The sequence below is a fragment of the Ammodytes marinus genome, assembly GCF_949987685.1.
Source record: "Ammodytes marinus genome assembly, chromosome: 15".
NCBI classification, from domain to species: Eukaryota; Metazoa; Chordata; class Actinopteri; order Uranoscopiformes; family Ammodytidae; genus Ammodytes; species Ammodytes marinus.
Window position 1 is genome coordinate 10,614,297 of NC_137219.1, and position 16,532 is coordinate 10,630,828.

The following is a 16,532-nucleotide window of genomic DNA, read 5'->3' on the forward strand; positions in this document are numbered from 1 at the left end:
AAAATATTTTTTATTTTTTTTATTTTTGTTGTTGTAATATTTCGAAATTGACCTGTTTGGCAAAGACTGCAATGTCCTCATTGAAGGAGTCTGAGGAGCAGACATCGCCGCCTGCTACGCCGGGCTCCCTCGGAGTACACGTCGCCAACTCGCACTTCTCAAAAACCAGTGCGAGCAGTGGGAATAAAGGGTGACTGCAAGAAGGGAAACACAGCCTGAGAACAAGCAGCACACCGGCTCCACAATGCCCACTGCAAGAAATGTCCGATTAACCTGTGTATACCGTCGGCTCCCAGACCCTAAAATCCTTATTAGTCTTTCTTAGTGCAACTGAAAAAATATAAGAAAAGTCAGCCGAGATCATTTCACTTTTTTTTATTTACTTCTACAGTAAAAATATGAACACGGGATAAGACATGGCAGACAACAGCCAAAACTATACATATGTGTTCAAGATCATTGTTTGTAGAAGCTGTTTAGAGGCGGAAGTATATGCGTAAATACGCATATGGAGTATTTTTACTCCTCACTTTGGGAAACGTTAGGTTTTTTTTATAGACCAAATACGTTATCAACCGACATATTGAGACTGACATTTCTTGCAGTGCAAACTAAAACTCGGCTAAGGAGCTAACAAAACTCTACAAAAACACAACACATAAAAAGACTGGCACATACTAGAGTCATCCCTAGGATTTAAGAGAAATTATACAGTATGCAAAAAAATGTTTTAAAGTGAAATAATAATTTTACAGAGTTACAGAGGCTCCTTACTATTTCTTCCTTATTAAAAGTAAAGCTTTAAAAAGTGAGGAGGTGAATAAAACTGGTCTAAATCTGATTCAGCGTCGTGAGACAAACAGTCACCAAAATATTTTATCTACACTTAATTATAATTTGAGAGAAGAAATTAGCTATTTCCAGAACACAACTTTAACTTCCGAAAACTGGCATCAGTTTCTTCATTTGTGTTATTTAGACTCGTGTCAGTATAAATAAGGTAAACTCCAACCCGCATGTGAAAACAACGTGAGTAAAGAGATGAAGGGGATTTACTCTGCACTACATCCCAGATTAGAATGATACACTGGATTATAACACTTTCTGTGTTATCTGAAAACTATTTTTTTTACGTTTTGCAGTCAACATTGAGAGCGTCTGAAGGCATTTGCTTTCATTGTTTGAGACTTGACAATATTATAATTATAAGAGAAACACAGTGCGTTGTAACGCTCTGTGTGCGTCTGTGTCACTGCAAACAATATTTGACAACAGACATGTTTTTGCAGGCAGTAACGAGAACTTCTATGCGTCGAGGCTATTTGTAAAGATAGACAAATGACAGCGGGTAGTAATATTAAAACAACGTTTGAAACGCGGAAAATGTTGAGATGTTGGAAATAGTTTTGTTTTTTAAAATGAATTTTTCCATGCAGTTTGTGACTTTCAAGCTTGGACTGTAGTCAAACAGCTTCCATATCATTGTATAGCTTGCATTTCAAAACTCAAGGCTTACTCTCACTTACTGCAGGCTTGACGATGCCTTCTACAATGTGTATACATTTACACATCAACTAGACTCCCCTGAGCAACAATAAGGCTCCTAAATTATGGCGAATCCTTCACAAAACACTATATAAATTTAGCAGTGGGGGAAAAAAAACTCCACAATACAAACTTCTAGAAAAGCTGCAAAACTTTGAAAATAACAATTTGCTCTCACGTATTTTGGTCCATGCAAACCTTACCCGTAAATTTGATCTTTATCCCTCTTTAAAACGTCGTTGACAGCAGAGCCCATGCTGCTGGGCATAACGTTTGGATGAGGAGCGTGAGCTCCGTAGTGCTGGCTGGCGTGCAGCGGCGGTCCGTGGTTGAGATGGTGGACCTGGGGAAGCGGCCGGGGAGCGTGCGGGTCCCCGTACATCGACGCCACTCCGTCCATCCCACCGTAGTGGGCCAGCTCATCGTACTGGGAATACAATCACAGCAAAAAGTCAGCGGGATTGCCCGGCTACTTTGTTTTTTTAAACAATTGTGAAAAGTACAAAAAAGCATGCCGTCTCTTTTGGAGTGTATACGCGAAGGAGAAACTAAGCTGTTGCTTGGGAAAAGGCGCAGCAGCCTGGAAAGAGAAATGTCATAAATAATATTCTATGAACTGTTTCTTCATTACCAAAAACATTATAACTTGTCTTGGGTGCTCCTCGGTACAGAGTTTGGTGTGTGAAAAGAGCGAATTAGTTTGGAGTCTCCTATGAAACTGCTTCACGACTGTCTGTCGTGGAGGCTGTCGGCAAAAGCAGAGGCTGTCACTTTGCTTGAAGAGTGAGTGCACTGCAAAAAAACGTCAAATACGGCGGCTTTGATATGAATACTTTGTACATTTGCCACCACCCGACAAGAGGTTATAGATACGAGGGCTTCCCTAACAGTGGATTTGAACAGGTAAAAGCATAGGACATTTAAACCTTACCCTTTGCGCCATCAGGCTGCGCTCCAATAAACTCCTGAATCTGTCGTATATTTAATATCCCAGTCCCGGTTAGAAAGTGATTTAGTGGCAAGATTCCGTTTTCAACCAACTTTGCGACTTCTCCTATTCGCCAGTGTGGTTTAGTTGAAACCGGAGCATCGGGGAGTTTTGCAATTTTTCTTGTTTTCCCCCTTTCCTCGGAAAAAAAGAAAAAAATGCGCCAAAGTGAAGGTTACAATCGGCCCATCAACAACCTGCATGTAACTAAACTGTCGTGTCTCATGGCTTTTTGCCACTCCAGCTGTCAATCAAAGCCAGAGGTTGTCAAGGTAATGAATGAATGACGGTTGGTGATGATGTTCAAGAGAAGGACGAATCTTTTTAGTCCGTTTTCATCCCGCAAGTCCGCGTCTCCTTTAATGCCTCCAGATCGCTATCTTGTTTTATTATCACTGTTAAAAAAGAAGAGGAAAAAGCAGTAGAAATTTTGAGATTGCGATTCGGATCTTTCCTTCCTTTCGCCCGTAGGTATTTCGTCTATCTGGCGAAACTGAGATGAGTGAGTGTCAGCGAGTGTTGGCAGGTTGGCTGCTAGCTTGCTTATAGAAACAGAGTCAGTTCGCAGCGCTGAGCGGTGGGCGAATGAAATGACGGATCCCGGAAGTAGTGGTGGCCATAGCCAGTCCTACAGCAGCTCCAGAAAAGAGAGAGGAGAGACCAAATCTTGTGATATGCAGAGTATATGCGAGGCACAGGGACGGATTCAACTCTACACTGGGGGTAAAAAAGCCCAAACCAACACAACTCCCACCCAATTCCCCTTTTTTTCACCGAGAATAGTCCTATAAAGAAAAGGCAGGGAAAGAAAGGGGGGCAGAATGAGGAAGGTTTACCAGCGCGGACTTTTCAGTTGCAACTCCACCACAGTCAAATTAAACATCACAGTGACTGACTTAAACTACACGAATCATGCCTGATTGTGAATCTTTTCATTTTAATGTAGAATTACGCATGACGCGCCCAAACTTTTACGCACGGTTTAATGTAACATTGACAAAAGGTAAAACAATACATATTTTAACTTCCATCCTTACAGTCAGTATGATACGTGTTAAGCTAGAGTATTTGGGTATGTTGTGAATTCTGTTGAGTTTAATATATGAGCATGACGTTTACTTGTTATATGTGTTGTGGTTATAAGCTGGTGTGCCTATAGCTCAGTAATACCTCCTAATCTTAGTTAAGTATTGCTCTGGTCTTTTATTTTTTATTTTTTTTTGAAAATTAAAAAAGGACACGCAACACCCCTCTCAAACCAGAATGAACTTTTCCAAAAGAGAGAGAAAAAGCTTTTATGGAGAAAGTAATTTTTGTATGTTTCTTTCGTCCAATCCCCTTCTCTTGATAGAAATCCGTGCCTTACCTCAGAGTAGTCAATTATCAAAGCTCCCCCAGATCATCAATCATGTTGGGGGAGATTGAAGTTTGGAGGAGGAGCAAACGCTCCGGCCATCGATTGCCAGTGAAGCCCCCTTTTTGGAGCCTGGGCAATTTTACGCACATAACAGAAGCATCAGGCCATCTCTTCCCTTTAATATTTAGCTCCATCAATGCTAATATGGCATCATGGCTGTATTGATGGGTACTCACATAAAGGCTCCATTCATGGCTGCGTGACAATTTTTTTCTGGAAATTAATTATTCACAGGTTAGGATTAAGGTAGACACACGCTGAGGGAGATGGGCTGTGGCTACCGTTGGATGGGTCAATAAACTCTCCCAACAAACAAAAATACCCAGCAGAGTTGATCGGGTCTCGATTACAGCAATTGCACTTACTTTTTCTTTCTTTTCTTTTTTTAAGGAAAAAGATTTAATAAATGAAACCGTGACAACATTAATGTTTGTTGGCATAAAGGGGGGTGGGAAGTGTAGGACTGCAGGGTTTGACAAACGGCTGTGTGGACATTTCAACGTGCTATGCACCGGGAAGGAGCTGCAGAGCGGTTCGCAAAGACAGAGAGAGAGAGAGCCAAGGCATTCACCCTCTCGAAGTCTCTCTCTCTCTCTCTCTCTTAACACTTCTGTAAACACAACCAGCCCGGTTATTGAAGGCTGATATTTTCATAAGCTAAATACGATCGTTCACGTTGATTTGTGCCACTAACGCTTGACTTTTTTTTTCTTCCATCATCTTCCTTTGGACAACCACGGTAAGTAGCACAAACCCTTATACTGCATCTATACCGCTTTGTTGGGAACGCGCGTCCCTTTCCTTTCGCGCAGCAAAAGGCAAAGTTGTTCAGGCTGGACTAGAAGCGATGCGGGATATTTTCTCTAATACATCTTTAATCCGACGTTAAAAGCGTAAACTGTAAGACTAGACGACACAATAATTATCCAAACGCTGGAGCACTAAACATGTCTACTTCTGGACCTCGCATTTTTAGGCTACCGCAATTCTTTCTTCTTCCAACATTTATTGTGGAAATATGTGATTTGCCCCCGAGGAGAGTGATGCAAACACCCGAAGAGCGTGTGAAAATAGCAGAGGCTAATTATGCGTGTCCAATCCACAGAAACACATCCTTCCCTATAAAACTTCAAGCAACGACTCCCAACGACGTGACATTTTCAAAACTCCTTCTTTTGTCAAACTATTTATTTGAGCAATTAATTGTGGTCATAAACAACAAGCATCATCATTAAACAATATTTAGGTCGAGAAACCCGGTTAATTTCTCTAAATAACATTATTTTGGATGCGGCATTACACAAGTCGGTGTTTAATTTTCTATAATTTTATTTTAATCGTCATTCACTCAGTGGGTAATTAAAATTAATTTTCCTCGTAAACAATACCTGTGCCAACTTAAACTCCCCTGCCTCTGACCCGACCGCGTTTACAAGCCAGATAATTCCACGAGGACCCCTATCACAGACAATTACGCGTTTTAGAGTCGTTTTATATTCCCTTACAAGTGGCTTTCACGATTCCACCTCCTTTCAGGTGCGCACACAACATGTAATACGCGTATGAAAATAAGGAGAAAAAAAATCAGTGGACGGCATTAACAGGCGGTAAAATTTCATCTGGTGGTGTCAAATTGAGGTCAGTTTAGGGTTAAAGCTCTCGGTGTCCGTGTGGGACATGGCCAGCTGCGTTTGGACTCATTAGGGGGGGGGGGGGGGGGTGAGAGGATCAATTTCAAGGAAAACACTACTGGGACAATCACCAGGGCTAAAGATCCACTGCATGTCACATCCTAAAAGGTGCACCACCGCCACACAGGACCGGCTCGAGCGAGAAAGCGAGCAACAGCACTGGCCTCTCCCCAGCCCCTGTGTGTGTTTACTCTTTGCAGGACTTACAATCCCCTTCTCTCCCCCTGCCTCTCTTGCCCTGCAGGGCTCGGTGGTTCACACGCACGCACAAGCCTGTTGCTAAATATGGGGAGAAATGCATTGTTGATTTAATTCCCTCAAAAAGATCAGTGATATGAAACGAGCTCCAAATCCTCTTAGTGACCTTAAACACTCCTGGAGAAAACAATTGGCGCTCAACCACAGGAACAAATAAAATCGACCTAATCTTGTTTGTAACTTTGTTCTTCTTTTGGCCCTCTTCAAGTATTTGAGATTATGCAAATGAGCTCAGCTCTAATGTATAGAGGCGCCGAGATAAGACTGGATCATAGACTTGACTACTGAAAAAGGGCTCGGGGAGTAAGAAGTAAAAAGCCTTGCAGACGGTCCATTTATGACTGTTTTTCAATATTTATTTATTTTTTAAATAGTGCAGCAGCTTTTAGCCTTAACATTTATTTTTTTGCTCTATATTAATGCAGTTTTGCATTTGTTCCTATGGTTTGTTCCCAGTTGTAACGAACACAAACGTATTCCATGATACGAATCATCTCCACAAACTGTATTTTCCTTTTTCTCCTAAGTGGAGATATTTATAGCTTATTTGATATTAATCTATTTGTTTGTAATAATTCGGCTCCTCGGGGCTTTCCTCTTGCAAGAGAGCATTACCTCAGTCATGTGGATCTGAACTCTTTTTGACCCCGGAGTGAAATGTGACTATAGGGTTTCAGAAAGTGGAGTGAGCAACTCAAATACTTGTAAAAGTTTCGCGACTAACTGTAAATTCTTCAGCTCCAAAGCCTCATTTTCCCCTCCACCGATTCTCAGAGTCTGGTGTCAGAGGGTTAGTACAGCGAGGGAGGGAGGGAGGGAGAGAGAGGAGGCCAGCACCGAGTGAAACTGTGGCGTTTCCCTCCACACACTCGCTTGAAAATATACGGCCATGTAGCGACACCTGGCGGCCACAGCGGATGCCAAAGCCTTCGAAAGCTTTGCAAGAGAAGGCCCAATAAAAAGAATACAAATAAATAGGAACATTTTACACAAAATGTATCTAAGAATATCAACAAAATCAGGTTTTACAATTAAAGTCAAATTAATTACAATCATATTTTTAATTCCATACCACACAGAAACGGCAGTCTAAAATATAATTATTTTAAAATGCAGAATTTGTTCAAAGTGATTCTGTCTTAATCGATCTTTTTTTTCTAATATTTATTTTGGCAACGCTCTGATTATAAATTCGTTTAAATTGTTTACACGCTTTACAAATGAAGATAGACGAGTTTGGAGTGTCTCAAACTAGAAAAATGTTGCGTTTATTAGTCGTAGTTTGTCTATACTTACGCATGCAACAATTATTCTAATGCTGCGAATTAATGCAAGTGTGCTGTTTATTTTGGAAGTAAATCGGCGTTTATCCTATAATCCAATCTATTTAGATAACATTTCTTCAAAAAATATCTTTATAATCCAAACCCAAAAGGATGATGCTTTTATAATAATTTTTAATATAATAATCCGGACCTCGTTCATTATCTGCTTTTAAACGCGTTATTGCATTTTAAAATAATAATAATACAAAAAAAAGTTAAACAGCAAGAGTTCAGGCGAAGAAAAAAAGACTCGTGATTTGCAAAACAGTTCCTCGAAGTAATATACATGACTGTAATAAAATATTGATGTTGGAAAAAAAATCGTAATTTTATTTTATTTGGTCGGTTTAATTATTTCATGTTGATGAATATATTGTATTCTCTTTTTTTGCAACGAAAACGAAATTTTAAAGCAAAATGTATTTAAACATAAAATATATATATTTTCTTTTCTTGTGAGAACAGGGGCTGTGTGTGCCATGTCTGCAGCCTCTCTGCGGAGTCTCGGCTGTGACACAGTTTGAGCAGGTCACCGCCAAGATTAGAGCCCGTCGTTAACGCCTGTGCGGAAACACCAATTGCTGATTTAATGAGCTTGCATTGGGTGTTTGTCCCAGAATACCTGGTGTGCATGTGTTAGTAACGCCACAGACTATAATCCCCGTGTTTCCCTCTTTAACACGTGGCTTTGGGGACAGCCTATATCCAACAGAGATTTGAGTAGCCTATGTATTTTCTTTCTCCTTTTTTTCTTTTAATATTTTTTTTAACGTTGGTTTGAACGGATCGAAGCATATAAGGCCCGTATCCAGCCACATTACCAGATGTAATTGAGAGAAGTTTAAGTGGAGGCCGGGAAACCGAGGAGTTAATAGCGGTGACCCTCTTGCTGTGCCTCTGTCGCTCATCATTTATCAGGCTTAAGGGGCTTAAACAGGCAGCGCAGACCCACCTTTTATTACATATCAAACCCTCTCTCCCTTATCTACATTATAGGAAATACATGCATCGTTGCCTGTTACGCGGATTTGGAAATAGAAACATGTCCAATAAAGTCGCCCTCCTCCGCTGATCAGAGGAAATATGGCTTTAGGCGCTGCAGAGACAAGCCCAGCGGTTTAAGCCCTTATTAAATTGTCTTAATTCCCCCTTCTCCGCTTCGAAATGAATACAAGTTCCCCTGTTGCCTTGTTTGTCCAGCGTGGGAGGAGGCTACGTGCGGATGTTCCAATATGAGTAGAAAGAAAGTGAAATTAAAAAAAATTGCACGCTGCTTCCTGCGGTAACCTTGTCCACTTCCGAAATAATACAGGGAACGTTAAAACCTGGGGAGAGTCAACGCCAACCAACATGGGCTGTGAAAAAAATAAGAGTTGCATATCCTTTATTTTTTCTGAAGAAGTCCAGGACAAATATACACACAAACGGACGGAAGCTGCCTTCAGACAATTCATAAAAAAAGGTGAGAAAAAAGAGACAAAACTTCTCTGTGAAAAGTTGGGATATATTTAGCCTGCCGTGTGTGACTTCCATCATTCTCATTATTAATAGCTTTAATGAGTTGCATGTCCTTTACAGGGTGAGCATTAAAGCAGCTCCTTAGTGTTAACCTATTGTGTTTATTTTTCTAATAATAAAAAAAGGCTTTTTATAGCTTGACTTCCAGTGCAAAGCCGGCTCATTTTTATTCAGGATTTGGGTGCAGGCTGAGGTTATATTTTTCAAAGGAATTCTGGCACAGTGTTTCAGTGAAACTTCAGGGCCAAGCCTTAAGTTGTATGCTGCATGGTTCCCTCCAAGGAGAGCTCAGTCAGTCAGCCCGAACGCAGCTGCATTCACATGGAGTGACGGATTTTGATATTCCAGTCACACAACAGAGTAAACACTGCTCTCCTTTTCAATAAACGTCACTGACAAGGTTCCATATATCTGGCTATTTGAAATACTCCACTTAAACCCCATTGAGCATCCACATTTTTTTTCTTCTAAATAAAAGTTTACAGTTATTTTCTTTCCCCTATCTTTCAGTCTTTGTTATGTACAGATTGTAACAAATTACACTTTGTCCACTGAAAATATATGGTTGATTCTGTATTTTCCTGTCCTGTGCTGATGCCTGAATGTAACAGCATTAAAACATTTTTAAAAAACTGTCTTTTGGTTTGCTCTTCTCTTTTTACCCTGTTCAGAGTGTGCTTCTGCTTCAGCCCATGTGAAATACACCCAAGCACACACACACACACACACACACACACACACACACACACACACACACACACACACACACACACACACACACACACACACACACACACACACACACACACACACACACACACTCTACAGAGACCAAAAGCTAATCAAATGACTGAACCCAAGAGACAAAAACTATTCATTTGAGTTGTAATAAACTTGCACTGCGAGTGTATTTTCTCTCAAGTAACCCTCCATGTGTGACCTCCTCACGCTCGCTCCCTTCACAGCATGGGACGGTCCCTGAAGAAAAACCAACCACTGAAAGTTTAAACACACACACGCCACTTGCTTAGCACAACAACAACACAGTACGTGCCTCACTCCTACGATGCCACGTGTTGGAAAAGACTTGCAGGAGGGAGACAATGCAGATAAACCAATGCAGATGGCTTGTTTGTGTGTTTTGTTTTTTCGTCCCGCTAGCTTTTTTTCTCCTCCTGTTTATTTGTTCTCATTTCCATCTCCTCTCCGATACCCACAGCCAATCTCTACCTCCCTCCCTCCCTCCCTCCCTCCTTCACTCCCTCCCTCAACTCTGGTTCTGCAGGAGTTCACATGATCAAGCAAGGTACCCAGGTAATTACCTAGGCATTGTCAAATAAAGCGACCACTGATTCAAATGAGCAGTGAAATATCAAAAGACCAGCATTGCCTTTGCAGCCACTACTTATCCACACAGGAGACAAGAGAGGAGATCTGAGAGCTCGGGAGACCTGCAGGGAGGGGAGGCTGCTGCAGCAACAACACTCACTCAGCCTTCCCCTTTCCTAGATAAATACCACCAATGAGGAAGCAACAGAGCCCAACATGCCCAAGGTTTAGTAACAAGAGTATTTATTTGTATAACTACATATCCCGTTTGGCCATTATTAGCTCGTGGTGGTATTCCTTTATAGTGGTCGCAGCAGCTTTAACAAATTGGGGTTTTGCTACTGTATATATTCCTGGACCTTTCCTCATGGGGCGTCCTGCTGAGTGTGTGTCTCTTTTGAAGAGAGGTCAAAGGTTAGACATCCATGAATCCTATCCAGCTCTGAAGCTGTCACATAAGCAAGGAGCGGCTGTGCGATGTTTCCAATCTATTCTGTCACTGCACTTTACTGTATATTTTTGGATCAGATACAAAGGGAGGAATAAAGAGAGAGAGAGAGAGGCCGGTTGCTAAGATTAGAATTGAATAGGGCATTAATGTCTGGCACTGCCTAAAGTCCTCAGCCTAATTAGGTCAGATAAGCGCAGCAATCGTTTCAAATTTGCAGTATTTTATTTTCCTTTCTCTGAAACTTGTTCGGGCTCAAATCAACTTTTTTTTCCTTTCTTCCTTTCCTCCTATAGGGGAGAACGGGGTAATCTGAGCCACTTTTTACATTTGCTCCCCTCTAAGCTAGCTAAAATGATTTATCACTCAAATTTACGCATTTCCCATTAATTCAGGATGTTTCCTAGAAATGGGCATTAGCAGAATTTTTTCAAGACAAAGGGCAGTGAAAATATGATTGTTTTAAAATAAGTTGTCATGTGGCTCACTTTACCCCACCTGTGGGGTAAACTGATCCACTTACTTTTTCCACTCTGAAACTACCATAACAACACATATTGTAACAGTAAGAATCCTGAAAGCTAGCCACACATTCCAGAACTAATTTGTAGTAGTAGTGTAGTTGTACTAGTGAAAGAATGATGGGGTTTGGTCAATTAAGCAAAGCACATTTTCTAAACACTTGAAAGTTACTCTGAACAAAATCAAATACAACATATTATAATTCAAAAGGTTTTAATAAGATTCAAATGAAAGATAGAACCAGTTAGATTAGAACACAGTCCGGGGGTCAGAACACAGGACCCTTAGAGCCAGCTAGTGACTGGGGGTCAAATCATAGGAAAATCAGAACCAGCGAGAACAGCCTGGGACTCAGAACACAGGAGAAGACCCAACTGGATTATAACATCAGCCTGTCATACTCTACAACTAGGCCTACTCTACATTCCAGCCCTGAAGGTTACTGGGAAAGATGAGAAGGTGCTCTTTCCGTGTGGTTGTCCCAGGTCGTCTTCCTGGTGTATTTCCTTGGCATTATGGCTTTTCTACAATGTGTATGACATTAAAAAAAATGTCATGTAATATTACATCAAAATATGTTTAAGACTAAACTTAACTTGTGCCTCATGGTGGGGGAAAGTGAGACAGTGGCTCACTTTCCCCCACCACCACAATTTGAGAAAAAACTACCTCTCTTAGCATTTCAGGCTAATCTTCAGTTATCAGCATCACATGGTTTCATATGTTGGTAGTTCATCAACACGTATGATATAATTTTTCTACGTGAATACATTTGCTTTGGCACAACAGTTGATTAAGTTGACAGCAAGAAAATTTACTTTTACATGCAAAATACCTATTTTGGTGAAAAAAACATGCTTACCACAGCACCATGAGGTCCTCTCTTTCAGGGCCATGGGGAAATGAGAGGGGCTTGAAAACATATATCTCACATGACCACAAATGTTTTCCGTTGCCTAGATACAGGGGGTGGCTCACATTACCCGATGCCTCAGATTCCCCCGTTCTCCCCTACTGCCCTGCCCTGATGCTGCTCTTACAACATAATCTAATATACTCGGTAATTTTTTTCCTCTGCGTAATGGCGCCTTGATCCGAGGAGAGCTGACAACAGGACCTTTGACACTGACACACAGTAAGTGGAAGGTGATCCCAATGAACAATGTCATTGCTCTGGAAACAACACCCAAGGAACCCCATTTCTGCTCCCCCTTCACGTTCGGGAAACTAGACAAGCAGCGTCCTGGGATTTGGGCTGAGCGTGCAGAGAGTACCTGTAATTTGACTTGCCACGTCTAAATGGTAGTTGAATAGGTTACATTGTGCTACAACAAATAAAATGCTCGCAATGCTTTAGTGAGTGTTTTTTTCATTTTCTGTGGTTGGAGGCGAAATATAGGCCTGTGACGATGTTTGAGTGTTTAATGCTATAAACACACACAGACTTCCCTCCCTCTGGCATACGGAAAGGCTCCCAGGGACACTTTGCATGTAAATATTCATAGGGTGATGGGGATGGGCTATTAATTATTAAGCACAGTAAAGAAGTGTAATACTTCGGCATTTACGGCATGAATCTTACGTTTGATTTGCTGCAACTCATGGACGGCCGTTCTCGGGTTGAAAGGAGAAGGCTTTTTCACAAAATGGCCCCTCGTTGTGAGGCGGGGAAAAAAATAAGGACGTGCTCAATAATGATGACTTTCAAGAAATAAAAAGGATAAAGAGCAATAACTCTCACATAGGTGGCCATAAGCAATGTGGAAGAATATACATAATTAACATTTGAGCTAGAAGGCAAGTAAAACTGATCGCAGAGCACACATACATTTGTCATTATATTTTCCCCGCTATATCAAAAGTAGTAACCACCATAAAATGTAAAATGTTACTTTAATTTTCCATATATAAAGTGGAAGTTTGGGCACTTTCTGTGGAACTTCTCTGGGTGAGCTATATCAGCTAGTGGCCTGTGCCTCATGACAGACTGTCACAGTGTGATGGAGCTCGAGTGGGCCCACCATGCAAGAGGCGGTTGGTTAAAGAGGTCCATACCTGAGCCAGCTCCACACTCCAGACTTTTTTGACAGCCCGGAGAGAAGAAGTCCTACAAGAGAGTAAAAGTTAGACAAGTGCAGGAACAGCGGATAGCGAGAGAAAGTGCAATTCTATACTTGTTATGGTATAATGTGGACACAATGACAAGTGTTGTGCTGAAGCAGTGCAATGTTTAGGAGACACAGGGTTTGCATCTGAGGAAAACACATTCATTTTGGTGCATGTTTGTTTATTTTCTTGTATATTTTTTGCCAGCATCTCTCCTCCCTAGCAGCCGCAGCTTTGAAACAGTATGGTCTTTTTTTCCAATCATGAGCCAGAGAAAGAAATTACCCAGATGAAGTCTTTGAGAGTTCACAACCTATTGCGTCACTCAAAAATGAGCCAGTGATGACCTATACATGAGTCAAAAAATCAAAAAGGACACACCCAGCAGTTCCATTCATTTAATTTGTGCCCCGAGAAACCCAGCATCATCTGAGTGGAATTGAATTAACAATTTCCCAAACTGATTTGGTCTTTTAAAAACCCTCATTACACAGAAGCATTGTATATATTAAGGAACCCCTGAGAGGAATATGGAACGAGGAGTCTATGTTCATCCTATCATCACCAAGTTGTAATATGATAATCAATTACCATGGATGAACTAATTGTCCAATTTCTCACTTGCTAATTAAAGCCTGGAAAATATAAATGGGACAAACTAATGCACTTTTTTTTTTCTTAACGGGGATGCACAAATTGAGCTGGTGCTTTAGTTAACGTGGTTGGTTTTTTTCTTCAGCGGGTCGTCAATATGTATGAGCTACTTCAAAGCACTAGAGATAGAAATGAGGCCCGCACAAAAGCAGGGAACACATTTCAGATCCAGAACATGCAAATGTGTTGGTTTTTGTTGAACTCCGCTGTTTGCATAACTTCACTTGACAAAGTCTATGAGGGCTTTTCTGTGCCACTTGTGTACAGACTACAAAACACACTGTCCTCTGGGATATTTTATTAGAAATAAAAAAGAGACACACTCGGAGCTTTGCATAAATACACTGAATTTCAATGCATTTGGTGACAACAGTTCTACTTTTCTAATTAAACGGAAGCCTAAATGTGTCTGAAATGACATGCTTTTATGTAGGATGTGACTAATGCCAGTTGATCGCTATCACTCAGTCACATGAACGTCATGTAGTGTTTACGTCACACTTTAGACAAAAGCGTGTCGACACCTGACCCACATTGGTGCTGCTATGCTGATACAAAAGTTCACAATGACTTCAGACAACAATCGAATACTGAAAGAGATTTACCAGGAAAATCAGTGAGATGTTTGTTTGCGTAACTGCACGCACACTTACGTTTCTAGGGAGTTTCCCCTCGACTGACTTACAGCGTGATTCACTAACAGAAACCAAAAAAATAACAATTAGCCTGCTGATAAAGCAGCAAGTTATCTTTTCCTTAGAGCGAAACACATGACAAACACACATGTTTAACAAGCTTTTAAAATAGAGTGACCGAGTGAATCTATATTTATTTCTGTCGCAAAGACACTATGTAGTGTTAAAAAATAAATGTCAAATTTATACAAGACGCTTTTTGTTGTGTACTGCATAAGCCCAAAATAAAAAATTGTCCAAAAAATATGTCAGCCAACTTTTTGTTTTCGCTCTTTCGGTCCTTTGTTCTGTGTTGTTGTCAAAATTTGAAATTGAATCCTATTTTTCACCTGACTCCGTCTGTAGAAAATATATTGTGCATTCCCTTTTAATATTCACTGGTTGTTAATTATTAAAGGTATGTATTTGAATTATAAATATACTAGTTATACAGAAGTAGGCAAAGCAGGCATATAGCCTGAGGCTAAATTCCTCCATTACCCATTATTTTCCAGTCTGCCGTCTCCATATGCCTGCCTCCTATTCCTGTGTCATCTCAAAAAACACTGAGGCATTCCTTTGTACTTACCTACCCCTCCCCACTTTGGCCACCCGAAAAATCTCCCCCTCCATACATATGTGTGCTGCTTCCTTGAAGTAGGATGTCACACTTGTCTTAAATATAATGAATCACGATCTTCAAGGCATCCCTGGATCCCAAACACTCCCCACAGAAACCTGCCTAGTCCTCCCCCGTTTCTGAGCCTTCCTACATGTCACAAATCATCCGTTGCGGAGGGCTCTCCACTAAATCATTAACATTGTCAGAAATGACTGGGCCAAGAATGGGAAGAGCCCAGAGATGCAGCCGAGGCATGCGCACGTATGACGGAAATATGGAATGGTAAACAAAAGAGACGCAGCCTTGCACCTTCTCTTCCCCTTTCTTTGCTGTTCCCCTTTGCCTCCCCTTTGGATTTTATTTTTATTTTATATTTCTCCTCTTCCATGGGGTCTCTGAACAACAATGAAGAACTACAGTGTGAGGAAAAGTAAAGTAGCTGTCAAATAAGTTTAACAACTCTCGTGAAATTTGTAACCTTGTATTCTCTTAACTGTGGTGGAGTTTCTCTTTCCATTCCTTGGAGTTTTTCCCCCTAAAGCTCTTTGTTCTTAGTTCTTCACACTGTAAAGAACTTTGATGCGCAAAATATATAGGCTATATATGATATTATGTCTCTGGGCCATTTTGATAACAGGTATCAAAGTCCACTGTTGAGACGACAATGGCAAATAGGACTCCTATTCCGTTACTCAAGATTGTCTAAAACTGTCCCGGCTTTGTTGTTGTCGCAAAATGTTAATATTGCCGTCATAGAGCATTATAGTTTGTTATATATATATATGTGGCATGTCTTAAACTGCAAGCTCCTCACGTGATGCTACTTATCGGGCGCTTTCCGTTTTATGCCATGGCCACACTTATATCTTACGCATACACCCCTACCTATGCTATCATCCATCAAAGGGATTACTAATTTTCCTTCAATTTCCGTTGCTCTCCTCAGAATCTAAAGGATGATTGATAATGGATGAAGGAAAAGCACAGTGGTACTGTTTTTAACCTTGCTTCAGTCATTAATCCGCTTTATACCCATGAAGGTAGTAAAGGAGACAATGAATTAGTCATTAAAGCACAGGTCAGTTTATTAGAATTCCTGATTGAACTGTAAAACGACTTCTCTCGGGCTGTGAAACGGAGGAATCTGCAAAAACCAGGGAGAAAAAAAAAGGAGCTGAGGGAAGCAGACAGAGAGAATTCCTGCACCAGTGCATTTTCTCCTGAAGAAAATGACAGAGGGGTTTTTATGGGTAGCCATCGTTCATCTGACAAAATAAGGCCTAATTAGCGCACGCCGTGTATCTGCACATAGGCAAGAGAAGAATCACATGTCAGGGATCATTTTCAAATGATCAAAGTACAGAAAGGATGCTGGCACGACAGATGAGTAGATAGCACAAGCATACACACACACACACACACACACACACACACA

General features: G+C 40.9%; 1 protein-coding gene across 1 annotated transcript in view; it reads right to left on the bottom strand.

Moving 5' to 3' along the window:
• meis2a (Meis homeobox 2a) overlaps nt 1–2,976 on the bottom strand; it is an 81,196-nt gene extending 78,220 nt beyond the window's left edge. Inside the window, exons 1-3 of the mRNA XM_080042243.1 lie at nt 2,477–2,976; nt 1,749–1,972; nt 53–194 (exon numbers count right to left, since the gene is read on the bottom strand). Of these exons, the coding sequence (XP_079898369.1) occupies nt 53–194; nt 1,749–1,972; nt 2,477–2,488 (378 nt within the window). The 5' untranslated portion in view covers nt 2,489–2,976. The remainder of the gene's footprint in view (nt 1–52; nt 195–1,748; nt 1,973–2,476) is intronic.
• Nucleotides 2,977–16,532: the final 13,556 nt, after the last annotated feature.